This window comes from Monopterus albus, unplaced genomic scaffold, assembly GCF_001952655.1.
Source record: "Monopterus albus unplaced genomic scaffold, M_albus_1.0 scaffold88.1, whole genome shotgun sequence".
Classification (NCBI taxonomy): domain Eukaryota; kingdom Metazoa; phylum Chordata; class Actinopteri; order Synbranchiformes; family Synbranchidae; genus Monopterus; species Monopterus albus.
The window spans coordinates 90542-103133 of NW_018127968.1; the positions used below are offsets into that span (position 1 = coordinate 90542).

The following is a 12592-nucleotide window of genomic DNA, read 5'->3' on the forward strand; positions in this document are numbered from 1 at the left end:
CACACTGGCCACACTGTGTGATATTTTACTGAATGAAGTTAGTTATTTAATGTCTGTATCATGCATCCACAGTTCGTACATAAGCATACTGTCTTCTCGGAATCTTAGGTTATCACCAAATGAACATAAAACAGTTCTCTTAACCAAATTCACTGTTTTCATGTATTTTTTTTTTTTATTCATCACATTAAAGCCCCTTTCAATATTATCATCTGTTTTTATTGTCTTACAAATATTAAGTTATCCACAAAAATAAAATAACTTAGATAATAACCATATTAAAACATAAAAATAAAAATACAAACATACATACTTTACAGTTTTTTAGACATGAAAAATTGCATATTTCTTAAATCTTCCCAGAGTTTTGCTGGACACAGTTCTGTATGTGCAAACTACTTATCAAAATCAAAATAATCTTTTACACTGGACAGAAAAAAATATATTTGTTTGAAATAAATTAAACTGTCTGACTCTGACTGCCTCACTCATAGAAATTTCTTGAGACCAAATATCATCTTCAAAATGTCCATAGTCAGAAATTCATACAGTATCAGCTTTGTTATTTATAAACTTTGAAGTTGACACCAGAATATTCTCAAAATACACATCAAAGAAGTGTGAAGAAGATAAGCGTGCATATATTTCAAGAAGCTCGCAGTGTCGCACATAAGTACATTATACCACAAAACAGAAAACACTTTGACGGACTAGTGTGAGGAACATAAGCCCATTCAGCTCATGCCAAAGATGAAAACTGCAGGTTTTCTGTGAACTCTGTGCACTCTCACAGCACTCTTACATTGCATACCACACACACATCACAGGCCACACCTGGTACAGTTTTAGTAATGTTAATTTAGGACAATGTTCTCTGTTTTAGAAATGTCTGCAAACAGCTGTGTCACAGTGATTTGTAACCAGCAATTTCCAAATGAATCCACAAAATGAATCTTATAGTGTATTGAAGTAGTGCTTGTTCTTGTGCATTTTATCTTGACATCCTCTGTTGAACAAGAGGAAATGCTTTCAGTTGTGAGGGTCTGATATGAGGAATGCCAGGAAGTGGCCTCAACAGTCAGATCAGTTTTTTAATTGGATTTAGTTTCAACTACTTTGATTCCTCATTGCTGCAACATCCCCCGTTCCACAATAAATATATTAACACACCACCACTGTTATCAGGGTTGCACATTATGCATACAGCATCAAAATACTGATTCGTACATCTACAGAGTGTCAGCCGAGCCAGACAACCTCTGATGTATTCTAGGTATAACATGATAACGGCTATAAACTGCATGTGCATGTGAAAAGGTGTATATTTGTGTCTGTTTATATTGTAGTAGATAGGAAACATGCCAAGATATGTAACATGGCTGTTAAGTCATCATACAGATGATGGAGGGGCTACCGTATGGTGTACGATGTGTTTGGAAAACATTTCCGATATCTTTCCCCACTTTTTTTAAGTTTCATGAGACGCAGACATCATGCTCGCCAACTTATACACATATATATCTCCGGTGTTTTAAATTAATATTATTTTCTTTCTGCATGCAAATGTCTGCTTATTCTCAACATCCTCTTTGTTCACCTGAGCCTCCAGCAGCTCGATGTCAGTCAAAATATGCTGATGAAACAACAATCATTTGTTGCTTTCAGAGATCTGATTTCATATTTGGATTTTTCAGCTATTTATTGGATGTAACTATTCTCCTTAGCCTGAAGAGAAAGGCAGTTAACATCCAAGCTCTCCAATCTGTGGTAGCTTTAGACACAGGCTGCATGTGCACACTCTTCACCAACACGCACATCTATCTTTCTGCAGACTCAGCTGCTTCCCACTTTGTCTTTGCCCTGAAGGAAGAGCAATCCACAGCGAAATGGTATGGGGCACATATATTAGTCACATTGCCCTTTCATCTTAATAGCCTTGATTTTAACATCTCTTTTTATTTGTTTTCTTTATTTAGTCCTCTGATGTGTGTTTCTTCATTTGCAGACACTGACCCACTCTGTTATCCTACACTCTTCGCAGACCACATAGCAACACCAGTGGAACTTGCAGTTGCAGCGCTCAATCCGCGTCTGCTGCAGAATGTTGTGGCCTCTACCGCAGCACAGACTCTCACAGTTGTCCATATCGGGGCTGGTCTTATTGCAGATTCGACCCTGCGTGCCAGCTGCGTCCGACCCCAGGTCCCGCTCACAGAAATCTGGTGACTTTTCAAAGTAGACCAGTTCATTGATGCTTGGCCGCCGCCGATGAGTATGATGGTGGTGATGGTGGCTGTTTTGATGATGGTGATGATGGTGATGGTTGTTGTGGTGGGAGTGATCGAGCTGTCCGGTGTTCCGGTTGTGAGCCCTGATAAGCGTGGCGATGTGGAAGCGCTCTTTGAGGATTGAGCCCACTACCCGGAATTCCGGGGTGACTTGCCAGCAGGTCTTCAGCTGGCAGCTCCCCGATGTCCCGTGGCACTTGCATTTCCTTCTCATGTGGTCAAGAACCACCTGCATAAAATGCAGACAGAGGAAAAAGAAGAGTGGGATGGAATGAGGAAATGAGCAGAGGCAAGGGAGTGACAGGAGGTGAGGGAAGAAAGAAAATGACAAGGATTAAGGCGACATTTTTGATTACTGGTTGCATTTGAACACACAGCATGCTGTAGGCTGTATGTCATTGTTCATTCTATGCTCACTTCAATGTTTTTCATTTGCTTGTTCTACTAAGCAAGCTAATGTTCCACCATATACTCAATGACACATAATGCCCTAAGGAAACTGGTCCCATGTTTTAAAAGCCAGGTGGTCTGACTCTAAGCCAGTAGTCAAACATGCTGATATCGAATAACACAGATGGATGCAGGTATAACCCAAACAGACAGCAGTGCCATTATTCATCTTCTGGCATCAGGCAATAACTTCAAGCATGACCCACATGTAGCAGCATATAGGCTTCAGAGCATTATGATACATATTCATATTTCCACATGAATGGTTTAATGCTAGCTAGTGAAACTATGTGGCTTTGGTTTTATTATACAGCATGAATGAGTGAATAAAAAGCCTTTTTCATCTCAAGGCTCACTCTAAGCCCTGACATGAAAATACAACACAATGCACAATGTCAGTCTTATATGAACTTTGAGGTCTAAAAAAATGTTTTTGCTGTTTATAATACATCTGCATGCATAAACAAGCACAAACACAAAATGTCCCATTAGAGCAACACTGCTTGCCTGAGTCCCGAGTGCGTGCATACACCCACAGGTGCATCCCACATTGCATAAACCCTGTTCTTCAAGGAAATGTGCATGCATGGGTGTCCATATGTGTGTGTTGGTATGTGTGTTTATCAGTCATCACCCATTCTAAACTTTAAGATCCAATTACCAAGAGGAACACCAGGCCACCCAGAGTACTGACAGATGCTGCTGCCTTCCCTGTCAGTACACACGCAGTCATACAAACACACACGCAGTATGTCTTAGTTGTGAGGACACTTATTGACATAATGAAAACTAAATGCCTAACCCCAACCCTTATCCTAAATTAAACCCAAGTCTAACCAGAATCCTAAAATCATGTATTAACCTTCAAAAAGCATTTAGGAGTTGTAAGGACCAACCAAAATGTCTTCACAATGATGGTGTAAAAAGAAAGGTCCTCACAATGCAATAAAGACATTTACACAAACACACACACATGCATATGCTGGACATTCATGTACTAACAATATTGTTAGTCTCCACACACACACACACACACACACACACACACAAGGCTGTCACCCACACACACAATGTGATCCTCATAGATCGAGGCAGATCTGGCAGACATACAGGTCGGACCAATTTACAAGACATAAATACAAGTCAACTTCAAGTTAGACCAAATGGATAACAAAATGAAAGAGTGATAAATGGAGCTCCTTGACTCATCAATTTGGAATGAACTAATGAAAAGCAGAGGAAAAGAAAATACTCCTGTTTACCACAGAGCCAAAGTTAACAGCGATCAGTCATATAAAAATAACAAAGCAATAAAATTATAAATTCAGGATACCTGCAAAATAGAGCCAGGGAGGTTATGATGCATAAAGCTGCAACAAATAGTTTAAAAAAAAATACAATTTTGCTCAGACTGAAACTCTGTTCAAATGTACTCATGTAAATATTGGTTTCTTCCTTATTTAGCAAAATGCAATTTGTTTTTGCAAATATATATTTACTGTATGTTTGGACATATGTTTATGTTACTTTCACTCATCGAACCTGCTTTTAAGAGAAAATTAGATGTTGATGCTGCAGCTTCAGATGATTTGTATTATTATATAACAATTATCCAAAAGAATGCTAAATTGCTTCAGTCTTTGCATCATTGTATGTTTTGCTCATAATGTGTAACAGAAAGTGACCAAAGAGTATGTATTTTAGGTAAACATGCCTCTACTGTAATTGAGAGTGCTGAAAAGAAAAATTAAATAAAAACAGTGATCAGCGGTGAGGAGACAGCTCACTAGAGGCTGTAAGACTTCAGAATAAACAACACCGTAATAGCTCGAACAGCACTTGCACTGAGTTCAGACTGTAGTGTTTGGTTCAGTTTTTACAAAGGGGCAGAGGCAACCCCAGAATCACAAACCTGCTGGCCTTAAACACACAGCAAAGCCTGTAATCATGAAATGCTCCAGCCCACTTAAACCTTGAAGACACAAACTGCCCAAGAGTCATAATTGCATCCACATTGCTACTATTTGATGGTATATTCACAACAGGTTTAGGGTAGTACAACACAAAAGCAGCTAAAAACTACTATTTCTAATCACAGTTGTATTGTTGCAAAATTGGGAAAATAAAAAGCCAAATTAACTGGAAGATAATAAATAATAATAGCATGTCTCAAACTTCTTTTTTTAATGTGTGTATCACATATTACAAAAACCATGAGGCCCACAAAACCATTGCTTTCCGGTAGTACAGCATGACTTGGTTAAACCCTAATCATAGCAGGCCTGTCAAGCTTTGGACCAGTGAAACTGAATTCAAGGTGTTTGGAGGATGGTATAGTTCAAATGTGCCAGTGCTATGTGTAAATTCTAAACACTAACAAAAGTAATAGCATAGGGAATTAATTCAAGTTTGTTTATCTGCTCTGACTTGTAAGCTACCAACCTGTTAACCAATAGTGAGACTTCTAACAGTTCTTTTGATTTACAGGATACCACTTGATTTAAAATTTAACTCATCTGTCATTTTAGCATCAAAGGAATAAGAATTCTGTTAGTAGTATTTTGTCATGTGATTGTCTTGGCAATTTGAAGGAGAAATATACAAATATTGTGGGTCTTTCACAATATAAGTCACTTTATATAAGTTATAAAAGCTTGCTTGATATGAACACTTTCAAGATTCAAGATTTTTATTCATCATTTATGCATAAACACACAGTCTAGGCATATAGGAATTCTTCTGCAGGGCTCTCCTGGAGTCAAGTAAAGAGTTTAAAGCCAAAAGAACGAACACCAAGTCTAAATATAGGATCACCCAAGAATACAAAAAAATACAACAAGAATACTTATTTAAATTTCATCTACAGTGTGGCATGTTAATATGTCCAGAGACTCAGTAGGGGGACTGAAAAGAGTAAATAGGTCACCGTACACTGTGTTAAAAACAAATAAAAATCAATTATCAATCAATAATTTTCTTTTTAAAACATGGGTTACTGGATATAAAGATTGAAACTTGCTAATATATGCTATGTGCCATGACTTATGTCGCTTTCAGAGATGTGCTTTAAAACTGCTTCAAAGTCAGTGGTGGACCACAGTTAGGAACAAACATCTGGCAAGTTTTAATGGGCTTAGACGGGGAGACAGAGGCGTCTATAAAACAACCCCAGACAGAGATCAAATATGATATGTTGGTGGCAGATTAGGACTGCAGGCTAAGTAATACAGAAAGCGGGAGAAATGTGCAACATATTAGAATAGCAGAGGAGACTACCGTGCAATGAAGAGGAGTGGATGAAGTAAACTCAAGATCAGAGGCTTGTTACCACAGTATGATGCTGAAATTGTGTCCCGGGACATTAATTAGCTAAAGATACAGGAGAATGTTTTAATGATAACTAAATACAGGAAGGAGAGGAGAAGGGAATGAAAGCGTGAGCCAGAATTGAACTAGAAAAGTTGAATTAGACTACTAAGACAGTTGTATTATTTGTCCTCCTTTTGTGCTTTGCAGTGAAGCATTCGGTTGAGAAGTTACCTTATTTACTTATTTATTTAGAGTTAAAATAAATGGAAAAAGTGTACAGCATGTGCCAGCCTGTTTCTTTAGCACAATTAACACATTTCCTTTAGCAATAGTCATATATTATGTGATTTTTTTGTGACCTGGAACATATAAAGTTAATGAGACCTTTACTCAGGCACTGCATGTAGGTGCTTGTTACAGCCCTGTCATAATGAAAACTGTGATCTAGGACTACACTATTCCAACGGTGGAGTGTTACCACACTCCTTTTAGCCTAATGCTACACCTGATTTTGTCATCCTGACCATATCAATACCAGTTCAGTAGCAGTGAAGCAATTTTGATGACTTACAGAGGGACTGTCCTGTGGGCTGGCATGAACAACAAAAATAAAATGAAGCAACTGGAACTGAACAATTTATCGGTCTATGCTTGTAACACAATAAAAAAAAATTGTACTACACTTTGCTCTTTGGTGTTAAATTTGTGATGCCCATCCCTAGCTAATCCTAAAAGCTGTGTATATGTAAGCAAGATGAGAACTCTCTAATAGATCGTTAGTATACAATGTTTTCCTTTTGGTCTCATTATTAACTCACATTAAGCTGCTTGCAATACAATATGCAACTTAAGCATTTGTGGAGGCATGGTAGCTGAGCAGCTTCATCTTAACCACCTACACTACCAGTATATTTTATGCCTCATTCTACTTTGTTTGGTGCATTAAATGTAATCGCTGGTTAATGCATGTGTCATCACCACTAACCACTTTTGGGGAAATCCTAATTGAATGTCTTCTGTATGTGTCCCACAATCGACCCTTCCTACTGAGAAACAACAGTCTAATCTGCATGTTGCCTTGTGTTTGTCAGTTCAAAGAAAATCTACTGAAGGACCTTTAAAGCCAAGCAGAAAGCCAAGGAGATATCAAAGCACACAAACAAATCCCACAGCACCACATTAAGCTCAGACATCACTTTAGACAAATCAAACGCCTGGCTTCAAAAGAACAGTCACACACACGCACACAGACAAATACACACATGCACATGCATACACAATGGCATGTAACTGATGAGCAAACGCATAGTACATAGTAAGAATTATACTATATTAGAATGTGTGCGTGTGTGTGTGTGTGTGTGTGTCTGGTGTCTGGTGTCTACTCACTGTTAATGCCCACAACTCTCATTCAGAGTCTAATAAAATGTTATTACCAGCAAAAGCACTTCCACCTGCTCAGCTGTGTAACATTTGGCTCTTTCTATATTTATGTGCATGTTTGGGTAAAAGAAAAAAGAGCTGGTAGGATAGAGTTCATGTGTATGTACATGAATTGGTGTGGGTAGTGTGTGCGGTGAGTCAGATCAAACGCTCTGCCTCAGTACTGTCAGGATTCAGGAATGCTTAGCACACCATTGATGATATGAAATGGCCAATGTGAATGCTGTGCACTAATGTAGCTATTTTTGATATAACACACTTTGCTTTTTGTGTGGGTTCTGACTCAATGAATTCACGTGAATGGGCTCTCCAGAGAAGTCTGCCATTCTGTAAGGGTAACATCAGGCATAGAAAGATCTTGGAGTCCCACTACTGCTGGTTTGAGTCAAGCTTGTGTGGGTCTTCAACTGCCTGAAAACAGGTGTAAATGGCAAAGCTACTCTAGAGGTACCCAAGATTAAACATTAAATGGCTGGATATGAGTATGCCATTGGCTCTTTGAAGAGAAATTTCACTGGTGTTTATATCATATACTGTATGCCCTTCATATAAATAATTTCAGTTTTTTTTTTGTCAAAATCCCTTTCTTTTTCTTGCCTACAAAAATAGGCGTTCTTTATAATTTATCCTGGGTTGTATACATAAATTCCTCCAATCAAATGTAATTTACAGTAGGACAGTTCGCTAAACCTGGTCATAGATTCTCATTTGACCATTACCTCATTAGCCAGCAGAGCAGCATCATGTTACAAGGTATGTGTTTGGATGTCAGTCACTAATACATGTTTCCAGAAATGTGTGGTTGTGTTGTATTTTTTACACATCCTTATCTAACAATGAAGGTCAAGGAAGTGTGGCTAGAGGCCAACAGTCCTCTGCAGTTCTGTCTGTCCTCTTTTGAGCAGTCCTGTCAGCTCTGTCTTATCATTTTGAGTGTCTCTCATAACTTCACCCTGCCCACATATCCAGTTCCACATTGAAATACATTACATTTCAAATGGTAAACATGCATCGTGATTTTAAAGCCAAAACTGAACTGTACCATTGAATCATGACTGCCATGCTTCTTGCTGCACCTGCACTCCCATTGTGAAGATCACCAAGAGCCAACATAATACATGCCATCATGAGCATAAAACTTGAAAATTGATTTGCACAGTGAGGAAAAATGTTGCAAATGTTCAAATGTTTACTACTATTGGAATGTGAGTTACAAAACGTACATATTAAAAAACAGGGGCTGAAAAGAAGCTAAACTGTATAATTTGCTTCCTGAAAATATGCACACCATCTCTCCTTACTCCCCTGAGGTGATGATCATGATGGTAAATTGTAAATTGCCAGTAACATGACAGACTGTTGCATAGCCAGCACTGTCACCACCTGCCTAATGAACAGACAGGATTCAACAGAACCTTGGCATGACACTGAGCTCTGCAGCAGGAACACAAGGAAGTGTGCCAAGCATTTGTTTTGAGGTGTGCTCCCTAAACTACTGAACGCTCGAAGAGAGAAAAAAAACTTGGTCAAGAAATTTACTGCCCCGGTGAAGAGTGTTTCTATGTTATGAGCAGCCACTTATCACTAGTGAAGAAAGCATGGTTACTTAAAACCACTCACACACACATACAATAGTATGTTTTGGTTAACTTTAACAACATGGAGGGCTAAAATGTGCATCTTCGCAGCAACATGAATTCAAGATTCTAACTGCAAGACATAGATAGATAGATAAGATAGGATAGATAGATAGGGGGCAACTGTGGTTCAGTGGGTAGAGCAGTCGCCTCCCTAGCGGAGGGTCAGAGGTTTGAATCTCTGTGCCTGCAGTCCACATGTCAAAGTGTCCTTGGGCAAGACACCAAACCCCCAAGCTGCCCCTAATGGTTAGAACCATTGCCGCAGATGGCTGCCTCGGGTCTGTAACGGAAACAACTTCCTTGTGTGTGTAATATACTTGGCCAATAAAGGTGATTGTCCTTTAGATAGATGTCGTCTTTTTTTTTATTCTTTTTTTTTTTTGAGAGAGAGAGAGAGAATTGGACAAATAAAAGCAAAAGCTCGGGTTATCATTGGTTTGGCTTTTTGAAATGACAGCCAATGGATGCAAATGTGATTCAGATGTGCATTCTTTCCTTTGGGATATGGTAACATCTAAAGCTAATGTTATTTGTTTTGGTAACATTAGCAACCTATCATCGTCCTGACTTTACTTTTGTATTGAATTAATATGAGTTTCATTTCAGAGTAATTTGAGTTTTGTATAGCGTTAGTGCTTTATGTCACATTAGCAGAAAAAGACTGCTTTGCTGGATTGCTAACGCTAGCTTCACACTGGAGTCAGATTTTTGTACAATTTGTTGCAGCCAGGCACTTGTGGTATATGTCATCACTAGGAAACAGGACGGGTGGGGCAAAGAGCAGTTACAGTAGGAGCAAAGTGTTGTCAGTTTGTTTTGATTTCCACTAGATCCTCTAGTGGCTGGAAAGAAATTAGGTAGAGTAGCTTGAAATGATTTTTTCCTATGTAGTACATTAATTAATAGCCTATTTTGTTTTTTCCAAGTATAAACAAGCAGGTGGTAAAGCTGGAACTTTACATATGTATGGTGTTAGTGACATACTGACATCATTTGTAAATAAACCTCCCCTCTGCCTTGATTTCTTGTGCCTCCTTAATTTATAGTATTGTTTCTGTAATCAGCCCTGCTAGAGAGAAGGAGGTGGCAGAGCAATAGAATGGGAAGAGGGGAGGGAAGGAAGGGCGAATCTCTTTCTACTTTCCGCCTCGGTGTTTGAAGTCTAAAATCTTTTGCAGGGTTTTAAACATCTGTTTCCAAACTGCCAGCAGTCACTAATTAGGGCTAAAAACAAGACGGGACATCGTGAGAACCCTGGGGTGGGCATGAGGCGACATGCACACCCTGCTAAAAAACCACTGCATTCCTCTGCCTAAAGACTACTTCTCTGAAAGGGGGAGTCAAGCAAGGGGGCGGAGGGGCGGAGGGAGGTGAACCAGTGCTAGTAATGGGCCAGTGGGTGGAAGGAGACAAGAGAAAGGTAGGCATTATTTTGAGGCCCCACCTGTCAGTGTTTCTGATTGTAGAGGCCATGTGTATGTGCATGTAGGTGTGTGTGTGCATGTGTTTGTGTACGTGTAGGTGTTACAAAGTCTTAGGTTTTGTTGTGGCTTCCTGTGCCATTTGAAGTCATCATGCTGTGTGATATTTTACAGTGAAACAGCTCTGCAGTAACTGATACTGAGTTTTCTCTCTTCTTCTTCCTTTTCTCTGTCTTTCATTGCCATCTCTCTCTCTCTCATTGCTCTGTGTATCACATTCATTCAAGCAGTATTTTCAACCCTATGGAACGTTATAGCTACTCACGGTAACCACCTCTCAGCAGCTCTGTGCCAAATCTGATTTGGTATTATACTCAGTGCTCACATACTGTAACCCACTGATTTCATGCCTAAATCCCATGAAAGACATCTATTAACCTCATTTTATAATTTCAACAATACAGTAAGTGAGTTTGACTTCACCCTTCACCCCTATAAACTGAGTATTAAAGACATTTTCCCCTGTGCATAAGTGACATATAACCAGATCTATCATATAAGCAAGCAGACAAAAGATTTCAGCCTTGAACCCTACCAAGGTCATCAGGAGTCATCAGGCTTGTGTCAACATACAAAGGGCTAAAGGTCAGGGGCACTGGGTGTCATTTGGTCCCTGCTGGTCCTAAACAGACTCTTTGCCAAAAATGAGGCAGAGCCTCTTTGATGTTGACTTAGAGTCAGAGTTTCTCCAGTTTGATGGATGTTCACTTGGCTGGAATCTGCAGCCTGGCACACTGAAAGCAAAGATTATTCACGTGGTATGAGAGCCAAAATCAAACTGTACATTAAAAAGTTTTCTCTGAGGGACTGTTGTTAAAGATTAAAGGCTGTGATTAAATATTGTGATTCTGAAATTTTTCCTCCAGGGCACTTCACCTGCCAAATGCTGGAATGGGCCTGGTTTGTTTCTAATGAATACACTTTTATAAAGTTAGTATATAATACTGTTTAACTTTGCAATTAATTTGTCTGTGCTTCTGAAAGCTGACCTCCCACAACACTGTAACTAACTTGTTTAGTAGGTTTTTGTTTCCAGTCACATCTACAAGTAAGTTGGTTTAAATATCTTCCTCGTCTCGACAAATTTATACCACATCATCTCATTATCCACTGTATTTGTTTCTCACACTGCTAAACAGACTGGTGGGCAAAACAAAAAAGAAATACCTCAGGAGGTGTAGTAGACAGTATAAAGACAAGATACATGAGGCTAGTTTGTGATTATGCATGTTACTGAGTTTCATAATCGCACCTTTAACATCCAAAAAAAAAAGAAGGACCCTAAAGACAAAGTATTCTCTTTTCTTGACTCATAAACTTGTTGCTACTGATTTTATATCAGCCCCTGCTGAAAATTTGCTCCCATGTCTAAAGTACACATTGGGATTTATGTCACCAGTTCTACATCTACAACTGCTTCTGCCATTAGAGCTGCTGCAGGAAGGCCAGCTGTTGTTGAGCTTGTCTGACGCGCTCCGCGTGTGTTTTGTCTTCATAATCAAGGAAACCAGAAGTAAACTGATGGAATGATACAGGTCTAACTTACTCAAAAGGAAAAAGGGAACAATGAGCAATTTACAATTTGCTTCTTGCTTCTGTTCCACTTGACATTGTCATTTACATCTTTCTTTTACATTAACTAGAAGGGCAATTCTATATTTTACCCTGGTATGAATATGTAAAATTAATACCCTACAGTGGAACTATAACATAAAACACTGAGGTGTTATGTTTGCTATGCCAGGATTACTACACACACACACATATATAAATATATATATATATATGCCCAGTATGTACCACCGTCAAATAGTAGAAGCGGCTGATATCGAAAAATCCTACCAGTGGCTGGACAAAGCTGGACTGAAAGACAGCACAGAGGCACTAATCATGGCAGCACAGAAACAAGCTCTAAGTACAAAATCAATAGAGGCCAGGGTCTACCATACCAGACAGGACCCCAGGTGCAGGCTGTGCAAAG

General features: G+C 39.1%; 1 protein-coding gene across 1 annotated transcript in view; it reads right to left on the reverse strand.

Annotated features, from left to right (window-relative positions):
* Positions 1-1504: 1504 nt before the first annotated feature.
* The window catches only part of wnt10a (wingless-type MMTV integration site family, member 10a), a 19330-nt gene continuing 8242 nt past the window's right edge, over positions 1505-12592 (reverse strand). Inside the window, exon 4 of the mRNA XM_020607693.1 lies at positions 1505-2517. Coding sequence (XP_020463349.1) covers positions 1996-2517 — 522 coding nt within the window. The 3' untranslated portion in view covers positions 1505-1995. The remainder of the gene's footprint in view (positions 2518-12592) is intronic.